A 16957-nucleotide genomic window follows, 5' to 3' on the forward strand; every position below is an offset into this window, starting at 1 on the left:
AACCATCAAATGATTCAGCAAAAATTGTGGCTGTCTACCTACCTACCTACTTACCTACTTATCTACCTATCCATTTACCTATCTATACAGAGGGAGAATTAAAGTAAATGTGGCAGGATTATAACAGAATCCAGGTGAGGGATATTAGAGTGATCATTGTATATTCTTCCAACTTTTCTATATCAAAACAGAATGTTAAATGAGGCATTAATTGGAAATGGTGCAGAATGGTACATTTAGCATAAAGCTGAAGGAAGAATATGGAGTCTGGCATTAATGGTAGAGCTGAATGTTGTGTCTGCTGTTGAGTGATTAAAGCAGAATGTGGCTCAAATGATAGTAGTGAGTGTAGTAGAACGCAGTGCCTAGCATTAAAAGCAGAATGAGGCATCAAGCATTCATAGTGAAGGCAGCAGAATGTTGTACCTCACATATGGGTGAATGGAGGAGTATGTGGTGTCTGGCATTAATAGTAAATGAAGCAGAACATTATGTCTAGTGTTAAAAGTGAATTAAGCAGAATATGAGGTCTGGTGTTAACAGTGAAAGGAACAGAATGTTGCATTTATTGTAAGGGTGACTGGAGGAGAATTAGTGGCTGGTGTCAGTAATGAATGAAGTGGAATGCTGTGTCTGGTGTTAGAAGAATGGAGCAGAATGTTGTGTCTAGCACAGAGTGAATGGAGCAGAATGTGTATCTGGCTTTAATAGTGAATGGAGTGAAGTGCTGTGTCTAGTGTTAATAGTGAATGGAGCAGAGTATGGTTCAAGAGTGAATAGTGAAAGTGGCAGAATGTCATGTTGAACATTAGAAACGTAAAAGAGGATTGAGGTATGTACAGAAAAAAATTCATGTGTGATTTTTCAGATGAGGCTGCTATCTTGCAAAGGACCTGCTTGCAAGATTGGCCCTTGGTTGACATCTGGGAACTTGGATTTGGGGAATGTTCCCACTTTCCCTAACAGATAAGGATGCCTCACTGTGCCTAGACTGCCTATATAAGCAATATGGTGTATGCAGAGCGTCTGCTTTTCTTCTGGGAATCTGGAGTTTTGGTATGTGCTTGGCAGAGGGTGCCTATGTGACCAGCACCCAATAAAAACCATCGATACTGAATCTTAAATGAATCTCAAAATAATATCTCTATCTCCCTGGGCAGAAACATCCCACACATGTGACTGCCTTTTGATTGTTAGGGTAAGAATGTGCTCTGTGTCATCTCTCAATGGGAGGGAGAAAACAAGAAGCCTGCACACGGATTTCTCCAGACCCTGCCTGTGTCTTTTTCCTTTATCACCTAGCTGTGTATTCTTTTTAATTTAATTTTACTTTATTTTATTTTTAGAGATTTTAATTTTTTTCAAAGATTTTTAAATTTAATTTAATTTAGTTTTTAAAAAGATTTTATTTATTTATTCACGAGAGACACACACACAGAGAGACAGAGACACAGGCAGAGGGAGAAGCAGGCTTTCAGGAAGCCTGATGTGGGACTGGATCACGCCCTGAGCTGAAGGCAGATGCTCAACCACTGAGCCACCCAGGCACCCCTATTTATTCATTTTAGAGAGAGAGTGCATGTGTGAGTTGGGGGAGGGACAGGGGAGAGGGGAAGCAGACTCCTTGCTGAGCTCAGAGCCCCATGTGGGGCTCCATTCCACGACCCTGAGATCATGCCCCGAGCAGAAACCAAGAGTTGGACACTCAACCGACTGAGCCACCTGGGCGCCTGCCTAGCTGTGTATCCTTAATACGACACTGTAAGAAATCTTAGCTGTGAGTACAACATTTTGTAGAGTCCTGTGAGTTGTACTAACTCTCTGAACATGGGGGTGGTCTTGGAGACCCCCATCCCAAAGTATCTACTGTTAATGGTGAAAGGAGCAGGATGTTGTATGTAGCCACAAAAGTGAATGGAGGAAGTGGTAGAGTTGAGTGTGAATAGTAAATGAAACAGGGTGTGTGTGTGTAATGTTGGTAGAGCATGGAGCAAAATGTGGGGTTTGGCCACTGTATACAACGTAATGTTCAGTCTGGAGGAGAAGATTTGATGGATCAGCATGCTGGATCCTGCCAAGTGTAGTAGATAAAGAAATAGTGACTAATGCCTTGTGCTCCCTTTCTCTCAGGCAGGGTAGGGAGATGAGTACAGGTGTTCTGTGCTCTCTGGCAGTAGGACTTACCTTGGGCAGGGATGCTCGGGAGCCAGAGCTCTGGGTGGTCATGGTGAGCACAGTGGTGATGCCCAGGCCCACACGGGCTGGTGCGGCATCCATGTTGATCCAGAAGGAAATCCATGAGAGAATGACAATGAGCAGGCTGGGAATGTACATCTGGATCAGGTAGTAGCCCATCTGTCGCTCCAGGTGGAACCGGGCCTCAATGCAGGTGAATTTACCTGCAAGAAATTATAGTGAGAAGGCAAAGTAGCCTGGTGAGTAGGAACCAGACGTTGAGGTCAGAACAACCTCAGTGGGGGTCCTGGTTCAGCCTCACACTAGCTGTGTCCTCAGGCACGTGATTGAATCTCTATGTCTCAGTTTCCTCATCTGTGGAAAATTGGGGATGATGATGATGATGATACCTATGGTTACTCATATGATGAGTACCATATGATGATGATGATACCTCATATGGTTACTGTGAGGATAAAATGAGATGATGCCTATAAAGAACTTAGCACTGCCCTCACACCATGTATGCTCAGTTGCCATCACCCTCATCAGCCATGTTTTGTTGCTAAGAGTGTGCCTAAGTGGACCATTCTTTATCCTTCTGCCAGTTATTTTCCCCAAACGTGGCTTGATCTTGTTACTTCCTCTTATGAAAACCTTTCTTTCCTTCCTTCTTTTCTCAAACCATAAAATCCCTATTATTTACAAGAAGAAGTTCAAACTTTTCAGTCTGCTGTTCGTAGTCATGCTGTGGCCTGGTTTTCCATCCCTTTTCCCTTCTTCTTTCACCCTAATCACGATGCCTTCCACTGTATCCTTTGCCTTGAACATGTCCTACACTTTGGCCTTTCTGGGCTTTGGCTCCTGCTAATCCCTCTGTCTGGGATAAACCGGGGACTCCTCCCCACAACCAGCCAGAGCAACCCTCCTGCTCCTCTGCGGTGCAGAATGTGAAGTCTACCCAGGCAGAATGACTCTTCCTTGCAAGTTCCTTCAGTTCAGTTCTGTTCATGCAGTTATCTGGCCTTTAGGGCATAATACAGTGAGGGCATAGTCACGTCGGTGTCTCTCTCTCTCTCTTCTGCACTGGACTGCGGGCAGCTGGTCTTCTCCCCATCTGTGCTTGCCTGAAACTGGGGCAGGGCTGACCCATGGAGGGGGGCTGGTTCTCATCTCCAGCCCACTGCAGTGCAGTTACTAGGGAATTTCCTAGAGCTCCCTGGACTGTCTGCTGCATGTGGGCAGGGCCTCATCAGCCTCTGCCCTTGTATCCACAGGGCTTAGCACAGAACTCAGCCCTCGCTTAAGTGGAAATAGTGAAGAGCCAATGAGATAATGAATGAGAGAATGGTGTTTCAAGCTATGGTATGCGAGTCAGTGTGATTATGTGATTCGTGGGAAGTCCCTGCTCTCATGGCTGCTAATGGGTGTATCATTACTTCTCTGTATCTCAGCATGCGCAGTGATCAGGAGAGTATCTCTGGAGGTTCTGAGACATCTTGGAGGTTATCCAGGAAGGGGCAGCTGTCCTCAAGAGACCAGAGACCAGGCTGCCTGCCCTTGGTCTGGGCCTTCTCTTTGTACCAGGGCGCAGCGTGATTTCTCTCAACTCCCCTGCTTCACCTCCTCCCCTCCCTGGCTTCTGTCAACAGCCATTTTTATGCAACCACCTTTTGCAGCTGGGCTAGGAGAGCAGCCTCCTACCCAATACTCCAGCTGGCATCCTAACTGCCTATCTTTCTTCCACTGTGTCTCTGTGAGCTCCTTTCCAGCCCAGGGTAGGGCAGGAAAGGCCAGTCTTGGTCTGATCTTCCACCAGAAGCTGTGCTGTGCCTGGAAGACAGCTGAGCAAAACAGTCATGGTTTCTACACCCTCTTGCAGTTCACAGTCTAGGGGACCCTTTCCAATTGCACTGTTTACAACCCTAGTGGCACTTCTCAGCTCTCTCCTGCTGTCTGATGAGAGCATTCTGTGTTCCTGTGCCCTGTCAGAAATGCCAGTTTCTCTGTGACAGACACTGTCAGATGCCCTAATATCAGCTCCTCCCTTCTGCCTTAGGAATAGGATTCATTTGGAACTGGCATGCTGCTACCTGGAATGAAGACAGTCTCTCCTAGCTTCCCTTTCAGTGAGGTGTGGCCTAAGCTTTACTTACTTGCCCCAGGACATCCAGGAAGAAAGTGTCAGAGCCATTTTCTTGGTTTCAAAGACTATTCTCTTAACCACTAGGTAATAAACACATAACCATGTCCATCATAGGCACCTGAGAAGATCTGTTGAATCAAAGGTTGAATGAATATTTGGAATTACCTCTGACCCTGGTTTGGGGGTGGGACCTGAGGAGGATACCCTTGCACCTACCTGTGTTGTAATGCTTCGTGCAGTATCTCAAATCTTTCTCCTCTTTCAAGATAAACTGGGGTAGAGTTAGTCCATCTGCCACCTGCACAGCTCCCTGCTCCTGCCACTCGAAGATCAGGTCATTCATGGTATAGCCAACTGGGATGGGGGATCAGAAGAAAGAGCAGTCACCACCCAGAAGCACTTATTTGAAGCATGTCAGAGTTGGTTTGGGTTGGAGGCTGAGAGGCATCAGGCACTAGATGGCACTCATGAGACCATGTTGCCTTACCAACCTCCTCTTCCACCCTGCCCCTTCCAAGGAGGCTAAAACTGGTTTGATTGTTTATATCTAACCCCCTGCCCTTCTACCTCGCTTCTTATCTCTCCCACCACCTTACATTAGCTTATCCTTTTGCTTCCATCCTTACCCCCACGATCATAGTTTACTACATCTGCTATTTGACCTTGCAAGTTCCCTCCTCTACTCACAGCAGCTTTTCCTCTGGGGAATGGCTCTATAGAACGCTGTTGTGGGACTATTAGCTGGGGGCCAAGGTGTTAGATAAGGTGTTAGATAATGACTCAACTAGACCAGTCAGATGGTCTGTCCCAGGACTTTGAATCTTGAGTCAAGTGACAAAAGATTCAGAGTTGTCTCTCTGAGGTGGGACTCCAAGGGACTGCTCCATTAGTTCCCACTGCCTACATCCTCTGCTGTGGTGCCTGTACTTTCAGCTTCTCTTCCAAGTCCATGAGGAACCCCTAAGTCCTTCCATCTAATTCCACCTTTTAAATTAGATTGGTTTCTGTTTGTAGTCAGTGAAGTCAGCTACCTCCTACATAAAACTCCCTTCAGTACCCCCTCCCTTTCCTAGTCAGAAGAAAGCACTCTCTCTGCCATGAGGCCACAACATTTGTACTTCCAACAACACACTTACCACTTGCTGCCCCATGTTAGAGTTATTTGTGCAGCTAGCTGTCTATCTCACCAGCCGCAGGGAGCACCCCTGTGAGTTCAAGGACCATGACTTATTCAAGCTCTTTCTCCTCTGTTCCTGGAGAGCATATTCACAAGGGACATGGAACAGTGCCTCTTGGGAGAATAGTGCTGACTCCAAAGCTAAGCCTCAGCGAGACAGTATAAAGGGGGTTGTGTTTCTAATGCATTTTCTAAAACAAAGCCCCTCATTTGGTATTTTGGGCTAGTACAGTAATCTCTTGGGGTCTAGCAGTTAGAAGCAGCTGTATGGGAATTTCTGTAGGTCCCATGGGTAAAAGGGAGCCTGGTTCTTTATAAAACCCTCATGCAAGGGACTCACAGCTTTCCAGTTGCATGATACACGTCTGGACGTCCATGGGGAAATTCTTCAAGTCCATGGGGCAGGCCAGTGTTAGGGTGATTCTGGGAAGAGAAGGGGGTTGAATGATGCTAGAGCCACAGACCAGGGAAGTTGTGCCTCCATTTTAGTTATTACCAGAAAATCCCTTATCTTGGAGAGGTCAAGGAGGTCAGGGAACTAGTATTTATGGAAATAACATATGTGTATTTCTACCTTCCAGATATGGAAATGGAGGTTCAGAGAGATACTTTATGTTGCCTAAAGTCACACACAGTCAGTGGAACTTCTGGTTTCTTGTGGAGTCTGTCTGGCTTCTAGACATCTGTCTTCAGCAAGTGGCCTGAAGGCCTGGAGGCCAGGGATTGCCCTTGATCCCTACTCTTCTACAGAGCTTGAATTTCAAGTTGAGCAGCCCTAGGGCTCAGGCATCCAGTACCTCTGCAGCAGGTGCTTCAAGTTGTTCTTTGCTGCCTCCCTGCATACACTGGACTCAGCAAAAGTTATTTTAAAGAGGCCCTTGCCTTCTGGGTATCCAAATAGAGCTGGCTCACATCTGTGGGCCCATGCCAGGGTCAGTTGGGAAGTGGTGGGTGCCCCTGGCTTCTGGGAGAGCTATTTTGGGTTGTTCAACCGTGCTGAGGCTGAGCCTTAGAACTAGAGGGAGTCCCCCTCACAGAAGCAAAGTCCACAGCTCGGGCTGGGATGCAAGGCCTCAGCTTGAAAGGCTGTGCCCACATCTGAGCACTTGCTGCAGAGAATAGAGAAGAAAGACTCTCAGAGCTTAGATCATCAGGCCAACTCCCTCATTTGACAGGTGAGAAAACTGAGGTACAGAGAAAGATTGGTTGGGACTCCTGCAAGGTCACACAGCAAGTGATGACTCAAAGGCAGGATTAAAAACTATATCTCTTGGCCTTTAGATTCTGAGCTCATGTGTTTGCTTTCCAACACTATCCTGAAAGCACCTCATTGGTGGTGGTCTAGCGACACTTGGCTGCTGGCACCTTAGCTGCAGCTTCCTTCCTCATGCACACACCCACTGCTCTGGTTTGGGCCCCATTTAAGCACAAGGTAGAAGCAAGAGGGGGAAAAGAGAAGGAAGCGGGAGGGAGATGGTGAAGAGAAAGTGAACACAGTTGAATTTCTGAAGATAAAAGCTCCAAAGTGGGGCAGCTGTCACACTAGGTTAATTTCCCGAAGTTGAATGACCTTGGGAACATCACTTTCTGCTGATTTGTCCTTCTGTCATGCTGCATGGGGCTTAGCTCTGTGGAGATATGAAACTAGCCTGGCAGCAGCAAAATCCAAGCAAGGGTAACCCCAGCCAGTCAGGGCACTGGCGGCCATCCTGAGCCCATCACCCTTCCATCTGGATGTACCCTGGCAGGATGGGCTCCAGGGTGAGGAAGGCTGCATTAGCCTCTGGCTCTTCCCACTCATCCCCTGCTTGGTGCTTCCTTTCCCTGCTAAGGTTCTTAAGTCCCCTCTCCCACCTGGACTATTCTCAGAAGACACCCCGGGCCCAATCTCTGAAGGTTAGGACGGTTGCAGCCTCTCTGATGGGCCTGGACATTTAAAGCTCATCTCCTAATGGAAACAGGAAGATTTATTTCCCCAAAAGAAATGGAGGGTGAGGAGGAGTCATTTAGGGCCAGTGTACCTTGTAAGCTCTTTAAAATAAAAACATATTCATTCATTCATCAAATGAGTGCCTCCTGGATGCCCTGGACTGTTCTGCCAAGCTCTGAGTGGGCATCAGGTACACACAGATTAGAATCTGGGCTGTGCCACTAGGTTGCTGTAGGAACTTTGGCAAGTTACTTAAGCTTGTAGATCTTTACTTCTCTAATCTGCAAAAATGGGTGTAATAGAAACTACTTCATGGGATTGTTAGAAGGATTACAAATAACATATGTAAAATACTCAGCCTAGTCAGTAAATTCTCCGTGAATACGCATGTGTGAGAATCTAACATGGATATTGGTCATTTTCTCCATGACTTGGGGGAGGAAATTGGGAATTACATGGGGAGATTTGGCAGGAGACTCTGAAAGTTTGCCCCTAACCAGTATCTGCAGGGTATTTCCCAGCTGGGAAGGGGGTCCAGCTTCCTAGACTCAGTGCAAGGCATGGAGGATAGAAAGGGTTTATAGAAGGGAGGGAGCAGCCCTGGCTTATACCTGTGAGTAGCACCATCCACTTGGAAGGCCCATTTTTGTTGAAGTTGCTATGACTTTTCAGGCTTTGTGCCTTTGCTCCTGCCTTTTTTTTTTTTTTAAATTGTGGTAAGAACATTTAACATGAGATCTAGCCTTTTAACAAAAGTTTTTGTGTATAATATAGTATTGTTAATTCTAGGCATAGTGTTGAACAGCGGCTCTCTAGAACATACCATTTTGAGTCACTGAACACCTCTGCTGCTGAGCAGTGTCTTTGAATGCTCTTTTCCCTTCTTGTTTTATCAAAATGCTGGGTAAGCTTAGGGGCCTAACCTTAACGCCTCTCTCTGAGGTGCTTCCTTGGTTCCCCTGGTTATAAGGAACCATTGACTCCTAGTACTTTGCATGGTCTGTTATTCTTGCTCCTGAGTGTAATTTACATAGCTGGCTCTGCATATTGTGCAGGGGTGTGGGATTGCCAGGGCCTGTTTACCCATGGTTGGCCCGCTTGTTAATGTCTCCTCCCAGGAGGCAATGGGACAAGGTGTGTTCTGAGGCTGACGGCAGGGGTGAACCTGTGAGGAATTCACCTGATGCTGTAGAGGACATTTCCGTTCCGGGAGATCCTCAGCAGTTTGTTGTCTGTGGTGATCTCGTGGAAGTGGGCCCCCTTCTCATTGGCGAAGAACAGGTCAGGTTTCCAGATGGAATCCAACATGGATGGGTCCAGGTCCAGAGAGTCATCTGGGTATTCATTGTAGGCCAGCCGGGGGTCATTCCACTGCTGCCGCAGGAAGATGTTAACCCTATAGTCCTATAGCCAGGAAATAAGGAGTTAGAGTCAGGGGGTTAGACCCTGGGATGTCAACTCTTGGAGGGCCCAGGTGCTTTCATTCAGTGCTCCACAAAATCCCTCCTGGAGAATTATGAGTGAGGTTGCAACTTATGAAGTTCATGCATCAGGAAAAAGTCAGGGGAGTCATCCCTGAAAATTCTCTAAATGCCCTATTAAATATATTAAGTTCTGAATTGAGATTATTTAAATGTTATTCTTGTGAAAAATCTTAAAAATAAAGTTCCAACTGATGTAATAAACATCTATTGTCATCCTGTTGACATTTTGTCATGTTTGTTTCATTTTTTTGAAAAGAGAAAGAGTACGTTACAGATAAAGTTGAAGTCAATCCCTCTTTTATTATCGAGGTCATCAGGGCAGTAATTCCCATGCACAGTGAAGTTTGAGGGTTGCTCTGCTAGATGGACTGAAGGAGCAAAGGGAGAGGCAAAAAGCTGATGCCCGATCATTCAAACTGTTCTGTCTGAAGAGAACAATTAATTCCCAAGCAATGAAGGAAGGATGGGTGAATTCTGTGGTGCTCCTCCTGGCCATAGGGTTCACACCACTTTGTTTCAATACCAGCCTTCTGCAACCTTCTATCATAGGTGTTGATTTATGTGTTTGGGGAGGATTTTCTTTTTAATTTTCTTTTTCTGATGTAAGCTCTAAAACCCAATGTGGGGCTGAACTCATGACCTGGAGATCAAGAATCGCATGTTCTCCCAACTGAGCCAGCCAGGTGCCCCTGGGGAGGATTAATAGATGCTGTGGAGTAGTATCTTACTGGGTTCTAAACTCAGTGCTAAGCCTAAGGCTTCTTTGATGGGACTGTTATGTAGTCTGCTGGAAAAAAAGGTCATGATTAAACCAGTTAGGGAAATGTTGGACTAAACCAAATGCAACTGATTTCTTATTGTAGGACTTCTCAGAGACCTGAAAAAGCTAATTATTTCTATGTATCTCCAAGAGGGGAACAGAATATACATTTCCTGGATTTATTTTGGGCATACAACTCTTGCATTTTGTGCACGATGCTTGCCTTTTATGGAACGTATGTTAGTAATTGCCATCCTAGTCAAAACTCCCTCTCCCACCCTCCACCTTTGTTTCTTTTCTGAATGGAGAAACTGAAGTCCAGAGAGTTAAGACTGATCCAGTTTCACTCAGAAGAGGCAGGTCAGAGCTGATTCTGGAGCGCGAGTCCTGACTCCCTAGCTGAGGATTTGTTCAACTGGTCCTAGAGTTGCTGACAGAGTCCATTCAGCTCCCATGCACAGCCTGAGAAGCAGTTAGTGGTTTGGGGAGGTCTCCATGCCATGAAAGTGGGTCATGAAGTTAAATATTTTCATGAAGACATGTTTTCAATTTTGTTAGGGAGGCATTGTAAATCTGGGATCCATAGTATCACTATAGTGCAAGTAGAATTGGGTGTTTGTGTTTTCCTAGGAAGAAGTGCATGGCTGTCTATATTAGATTCTCAAAAGGGTCTATAGCTCCCCAAAAGATTAATAACCTCAGTTCAAGTCCAACTCTGAATGCTGTCCTTCCAGGAATCATCTCCACACAGGAGCACCTGCTGCCGTTTTCCCCGAAAGTGCTGGATAAATGAGATCATGCTACATTTTATTTTCCTAATCACTCTTGATCTGTCATCAGCAGGGATGGACTAGAACAAATGACCCTCCTCGCCACCCTCACCCTCACCCTTACCCCTGCCAGTTGCCCCCATGGTACATGCCTCATTCTACTTGCCTCCAGAAATATCAATAGCCTCATAAAATGTTCCAAAGTATTTTATAGGATTGTTCTATAATTTAATTGAAGACTCTCCCTCCAGCCCCATAGAAAATGACATTTGGTCTCATAATCTCATGTCTTATAAGTCCCGTGGTGGAGAGAGAACTCTAGGCCAGAGCTGGATGTTGATATTTTGTTTATCCTGCTCACAGTAACGGACAGCTCCCAATCTGGCCCCCCTCTTATCAGGGAATTAGAAATAGCCTTTCTCTCTTGGATATTACATGAAGTGTGTGTGCGTGTGTGTTTGTTTGCATATGTTTGCGTGTGTGTGACGGGGCACTGGGCAAGTCACGTCAGAGGAACACAGGCTATGAGTGGTTGGAGTGGATGAGAGGTTGGGCAGGAAAAGCCTTCAGTCAGCAAACCCCAGCTGCACTTTTGATGTTCTTGCCAGTGACATGACAATCCTGTTGATGTGGCTGGAAGGAAGAAAAGAAAGTGGCATTTCTTAAAACAGTCTGTTAGGCATCAGGCGCTGTTCTAGATACTGTCACATATACTTATTCCTTGCAAAACCACCCCTGGGAAACTAGACATTCAAGTTCCCATAGTGAGCAGAAGGAGACTGAGGTTTGGAAAGGTTGTGAGACTTGTCCAAGGCCCAGAGCTAGTAAGTGGCCGAGTTGGGTTCTGAAGGCACGTCAGTCAGCCCAACCCGCTGTTCTGTCCCACTGGTGCACATGGCCTGTTCTGTGCCAGGGATGCTCCTCTTTCATCCTCACTGCCTCTGTGAATTTTGCCTGCTTAGCTGAGGCGCTGTCTCCTGCAGTAGCCTTGGTGCCCCTAGGTGTCCACGGTCTTTTCCTTTTCTGATCTCCTAGCAAAATGGAATCACTGGAAACATGTCATTTAGCACTGCATGTGTCTTATCTTCTCGACTTGATTGGCAACAGTTTGAGAGGATGAACCTGACCTACCCAATACCTAGAAAGAGGAGGAGGCAAAGCCAGAAAAAGAGCAGGAGGAGCTTTCCTCATTTTAGAGTGGAGAGACTGAGGCCTGGAGAGGGAAAGCATTTTCTAAGGTCACACAGCAATTCAAGAAAGGACTAAAATTTGGAATCTGAATTTGCTTTTCTAAGCCTCAGTGTTCAAAGGAGTTAGCACAGATGGTCTTTAAGGACCTCCCAAATCAAATAGCTAATTGTTATTTAATTTTTTTCCAGCAACATTTAACTGAGCATCTATTGAGTGCTAGGCATGGTTCTAGGCCCTGGAGAATCTGCCATGAACAAAAAATACATATTCTTGCAGCCACGGAACCTGAGTGTAATATTTACACCACACAGAGCTCAGGGCTTCCCTAGGGATTAAGTACAGGGTGCCAGGGAGATGTAGAAGACAGGTTCTCCAGCTAGACAGGGGCCTGGTGGTCAGGGAAGGCTCCAGAAGAAGTGATATTTGGTGAGACCAAATATGGTTGAGCCCAAGAGGAAAAGCACTCTGGAGCAGTAGGAGCCCCTATATTGGAAGGCCTAGAGGCAGAGGAAGGGCAGGGAAAGAAAAATATATACATGAGTGAGGGGAGGATGCTTGCAGGGCCTCGCCAACTGTCCTGAGGAATTTGGACTTCATCCTGAGAGTTGTGTGGAGCCTTTGAGGAATTTTAACTAGGGGAGGGCTTTGTTACATTTGCATTTTGTGACTGATATTTTAAAAATATTGATTTTTTTCTAATTACAAAAGTAAATGCGTGTACATTTACATGTACATATACAAAAGATAAAGGTACATCCCTTAAAAGAAGAAAAACGAAATAAACGTGATAGGGTCTCATTATGAAATGACTAATGAAAAGTGAGAGCAGGAGACCTGGAGAATGTATCTGGTGTCCTCAGGCAGCTTAACTCCTTCTCCCGGCAGCCCCTGCTCCTCCCCTTAGCAGCTGCTGCCCAAACAAGCTGTTAACATCGATTTTCTCATCCCTAGTTGGGAAACAGCAGTGGGATATGCAGTTCGGAGGCGATCAATATAATTGGCATAATAGGCTGAAAGCTAAATGCAGTTTTGCTTACTTAGCCCTGCAATCACACTGGTCAGTGTTCGACATGCTGGGGGTCTCTGTTCAAGTTCAGGGGTCAGAGGAGCAACATTTGTGTTCTCCGCCCTAGAACCTCAGGTTCCCCCTCCAGTAGTTGGCTTCCAGGTCTCAAGCTCTCAACAGTGGCCCATCTAAATCTGAGGTGGGAGGGATTTCCAGAGCTCTAGCTCAATAGTCTTTAGCATCAACTCACCTATCCTCTCTGTGAGAGTCCCTGATGGTCTCTTTTCTGGTAACAGGGCAACTACCTTGCTTATAAGACCAAGGTAGAGCATTAGTCCCTTCATTCACTCATTTTGTCATTCAATAAATATTTATTGGCGGCTTCCTGTGTGCCACCTGCCGTGGGATCTGCCCCCCCCCCCCCCACTGCCACCCCTATTGCGTCTAATTTCAGATTCTAATCTTTCCCAGTAAATTCCTCTAAACTCAGTACTCTGGCAAAATAGGAAGCATGAGTGGTTTAGCAGGAAAGAGCCTGCATAAGTGTGGTGGTGAGAAGGGGATGTGGTGGGCAAGATGTTGCCCATTACAATCAGAGCCAAGAGACATCACCCAAGCCCTGGACAAAGAACTAGATTCTTATAACTTCCTAGGTCTCAGCATTCTGGCTGTCAAAGGGGTGTCTCTTCGCTCAATCCATTTCTATTCTATAAACATTTATTAGGCCTAGAATGGTGAGGATGAAGGCAAAAGGTCTTGGTTCTACCCTCAGACAGTTCAAATTATCTGGCAGGTGAGGTTAAGAGATGGACACAAATATCTACCACATAAAACTGACAGTGATAGAGGTCAAAGAGGTTCTAAAAAATTGCTATTAGATATTGCTTTCAAAGCCATTGAGATAGCTTCTAGCTAGGTTGGATTATTCTGGAAAAGCTATCAGAGAGAAGGTGACATTGGAAATAGCCCCTTTCAGTTTGCTCCATCCTACTGAAGTTAACATCTCTGCTCTGAGATGGGAACTATATCTCATTTCAGCTGGAAAGGAGACCAGTGATGTGTGAGGGGGACATCCAGGTTTGAAGAGTCAGGCTTAGAGCAGGAGGGACTTGAAGACTGTGGTGTGGCCTCAGAGTATTTAGATTAGGATGGATATAGTCAGGTCAAAGGAATCTTGTGTAGAAGGTACAGCACAAGCAAAGGTGTGGAGGTAGGGGCATTCAGGCCGTTCAACTTAGCTCAACCACTAGCCATATAAGTAATAAAAGGTCCCCCTTATTGAGGACGTACTATGTGCCAGGCATTGTGCTAAACATGCCATCATTTCATCTTATTTTTAAAAAAGATTTTATTTATTTATTCATGAGAGAGAGAGAGAGAGAGAGAGAGAGGCAGAGGGAGAGGCAGGCTCCATGCAGGGAGCCCGATGTGGGACTCCATCCCAGATCCCCCAATCACGCCCTGAGCCAAAGACAGACCTTCAACTGCTGAGCCACCCAGGCATCCCTCATTTTATCTTTAAAACAATCCTATTACATAGGTATTTTCAACCTAAGCTATGGACGAAGACTCAGAGAGGATAAGTAAATTGTTCAGACTTACACAGTAGTCAGTAAAGTCAGAATTTGAATCTGGATTGTCTGATTATACAAATTCATGCTCTCTGAGCATGAGACTCTGGATATCATTCACTGCCAAACCAAGGGGTTTGGATTTTATTGTGTAGTCAACTGGGCACCTCTGGGGTCTTAAGCAGTGGAGCAATATCTCCATTTGACTTCAGGAAGGCCAGTGTGCCAGCAATGGCCATGAAGTCTTAGAAATGAGAGAAAACAGGTATAGGGAGATCCATTTTGAGGCTCTTGTGGCAGTCTAATTAGGGCCAGCTAAACTAAGACAGCAGGAATGGAGAGTGGCGTAAGTGAGAGAATCATACTTCTGTTACCGCCATCATCAAATATTACAGTTAGAAAGAACCTTTGGAGAATTCCGTCTCAACTTCTTCATTTTACACATGGCCCAGAGAGGGAAAGGGACCTTCCTTGGGCCACACAGCAAGTCAGTGACTTAGGTGGGACTTGCATACAGACATCCTAACCCTACCCCACTTTTTTTTTTTTACGATTTTATTTATTTATTCATGAGAGACACACAGAGAGAGGCAGAGACATAGGCAGAGGGAAGCAAGCTCCCTATGGGGAGCCTGATGCGGTACTTGATCCCAGGACCCCTGGATCACGCCCTGAGCCGAAGGCAGATGCTCAACCACTGAGCCACCCAGGTGCCCCCAAAGTCTGCTTTTAGGTAGTATACTGCATTGGCTTTTTAAAATTAATAATGTGTCGTATTTAGTTGCTGCTTTTTACTTTTCAGAGCATCTTCACATTAATTGTGTTCTATGACATTTGGCATAAAGAGAAGATTCTTTTCCCCATTGGGCAAATGTAGAAGCTAAGGCCCTAAAATCCTGAGTTCTCACCACTAGTTACTGGTAGATCCAGAACTGATAACAATGGTGCAAATAATACTAATTTGTAAGATTGAGACTTTACCACATGGAAGGAATGATTCCAAGAGCATGATGTGTGTTATTTTATCTTCATAATAATCCTATGATGAAGGTTCTATTATCATTCCCATTTTATAGTTAGATAAATCAAGGCACACAGAGGTTAAAGTACTGTTTCTGACATCAGACAGCTAGTAAAGGCCAAAGCTGACATTTGGACCCAAGTTGTTCATGCCAGAGCCTAAACACTTAACTCCTAGACTGCACTGCCCAGAATCTCCTAGAATTGCTCCAAGTGACAGTTTCATGACACCTAAATGCCATTGGAAATATTACTCAGCCATTAGAAATGGCAAATACCTATCATTTGCTTCGATGTGGATGGAACTGGAGGGTATTATGCTTAGTGAAATAAGTCAATCAGAGAAGGACAAACATTATATGGTCTCATTCATTGGGGGAATATAGAAAATAGTGAAAGGGAATAAAGGGGAAAGGAGAGAAAATGAGTGGGAAATATCAGAGAGGGTGACAGAACATGAGAGACACCTAACTCTGGGAAACGAACTAGGGGTGGTGGAAAGGGAGGTGGGCGGGGGGATGGGGTGACTGGGTGATGGGCCCTGAGGGGGGCACTTGATGGGATGAAAACTGGGTGACATGCTATATGTTGGCAAATCGAACTCCAATAAAAAGAAATTTAAAGAAGATGCCATTGGATACTGTCGCTGGCTGCAGGTATGTAGCTGTGGATTTGTAGATATCCACAATTATCAGGAAGTATTAAAAGGCAAAAAACAAAAAACTTCTGCCCCAGGTCCAGAAGTCTGCTAGAGCTCCTGCCTCATTTCCAGTTTGACCCATTGTCTGCTCTACACTCAAGTTCAGTGCTGGTGGACGCCCCAGATCCTGATCTGTTGAATCCTTGGTTCCAGGGATCTGCTCTGTGGCTCAAACCTCTCCCAAGTCACCATTCCTGCCTAGTGTATTCTCTTTTAGATTTCGTGCACTCAGAGATACATTTGTTGTGAAGAACTGTAGATGGTTTGGACCAGTGGAGCTGAGCATCTTTGTTTGTCTTTAGGGGATCACTAAAACACAGCGTGAGTTTAATAATTACATAAAAATGCTAATAGCAGCTACTTTTCTTGGGAGTCTTGCATTTGCTAGAACTTTATATGCATTGTATCTCTAAACCTTTCATCAACCTAGAACGTTGGGTATTATTATCCTCATTTTATAGGGGAGGAAACTAAAATCCAGAGAGGTCAAATAGAGGTTAAGTGTCTTGCTCAAGTTCTCATAGCTAGTAGGTGCTAGAGCAGGAATATGAATCCAGGGCTGTCTGACTCCCAATTTCACATTCTTTTGACACTTAATGCTGCCTCTCTAGTTCCTTTTTTTTAAAAAAAACAAGTTCCTACATGGGTAGATGAAAAATACAGCAGACATAGTGTATTGGGACCCCACTGAGCCTATGTGACAGGTTGGTTCATGCATGCCCTTATAATCAGTAGCAGTTGGAGAACTTTGGATTGAGATATTAAACAGTGAGGTGGCTTCATAACTGGTTGCCAAAGGGTGCAAACTGGGGTGGAGGGAAGTTAGCCTGGAAAGAGGAAAGAAGACAGTATTGGCAGTGTAGGGAGGAGTAGTGAGATATGCCACGAACATATTTAGAAATATGGAAACAAAGTTGCTCTGTGTAAGTTAAACTAATAACAGGGAAGAATGTGCAGTAGAGGAGTTTGGCAAGGCCCAGCATCAATCACAGTGTCTTACGTGTAATCCTGATGATTTAGAACAGGC

General features: G+C 45.3%; 1 protein-coding gene across 2 annotated transcripts in view; it reads right to left on the reverse strand.

Annotated features, from left to right (window-relative positions):
- Positions 1-16957, reverse strand: part of GLRA1 (glycine receptor alpha 1) — an 86014-nt gene that overhangs the window by 15299 nt on the left and 53758 nt on the right. For both annotated transcript variants that reach the window (XM_041747653.1, XM_041747652.1), the window contains exons 4-7: positions 8609-8832; positions 5839-5921; positions 4538-4675; positions 2185-2399 (exon numbers count right to left, since the gene is read on the reverse strand). In XM_041747653.1, the coding sequence (XP_041603587.1) occupies positions 2185-2399; positions 4538-4675; positions 5839-5921; positions 8609-8832 (660 nt within the window). The remainder of the gene's footprint in view (positions 1-2184; positions 2400-4537; positions 4676-5838; positions 5922-8608; positions 8833-16957) is intronic.

This window comes from Vulpes lagopus, chromosome 3, assembly GCF_018345385.1.
Source record: "Vulpes lagopus strain Blue_001 chromosome 3, ASM1834538v1, whole genome shotgun sequence".
Classification (NCBI taxonomy): Eukaryota; Metazoa; Chordata; class Mammalia; order Carnivora; family Canidae; genus Vulpes; species Vulpes lagopus.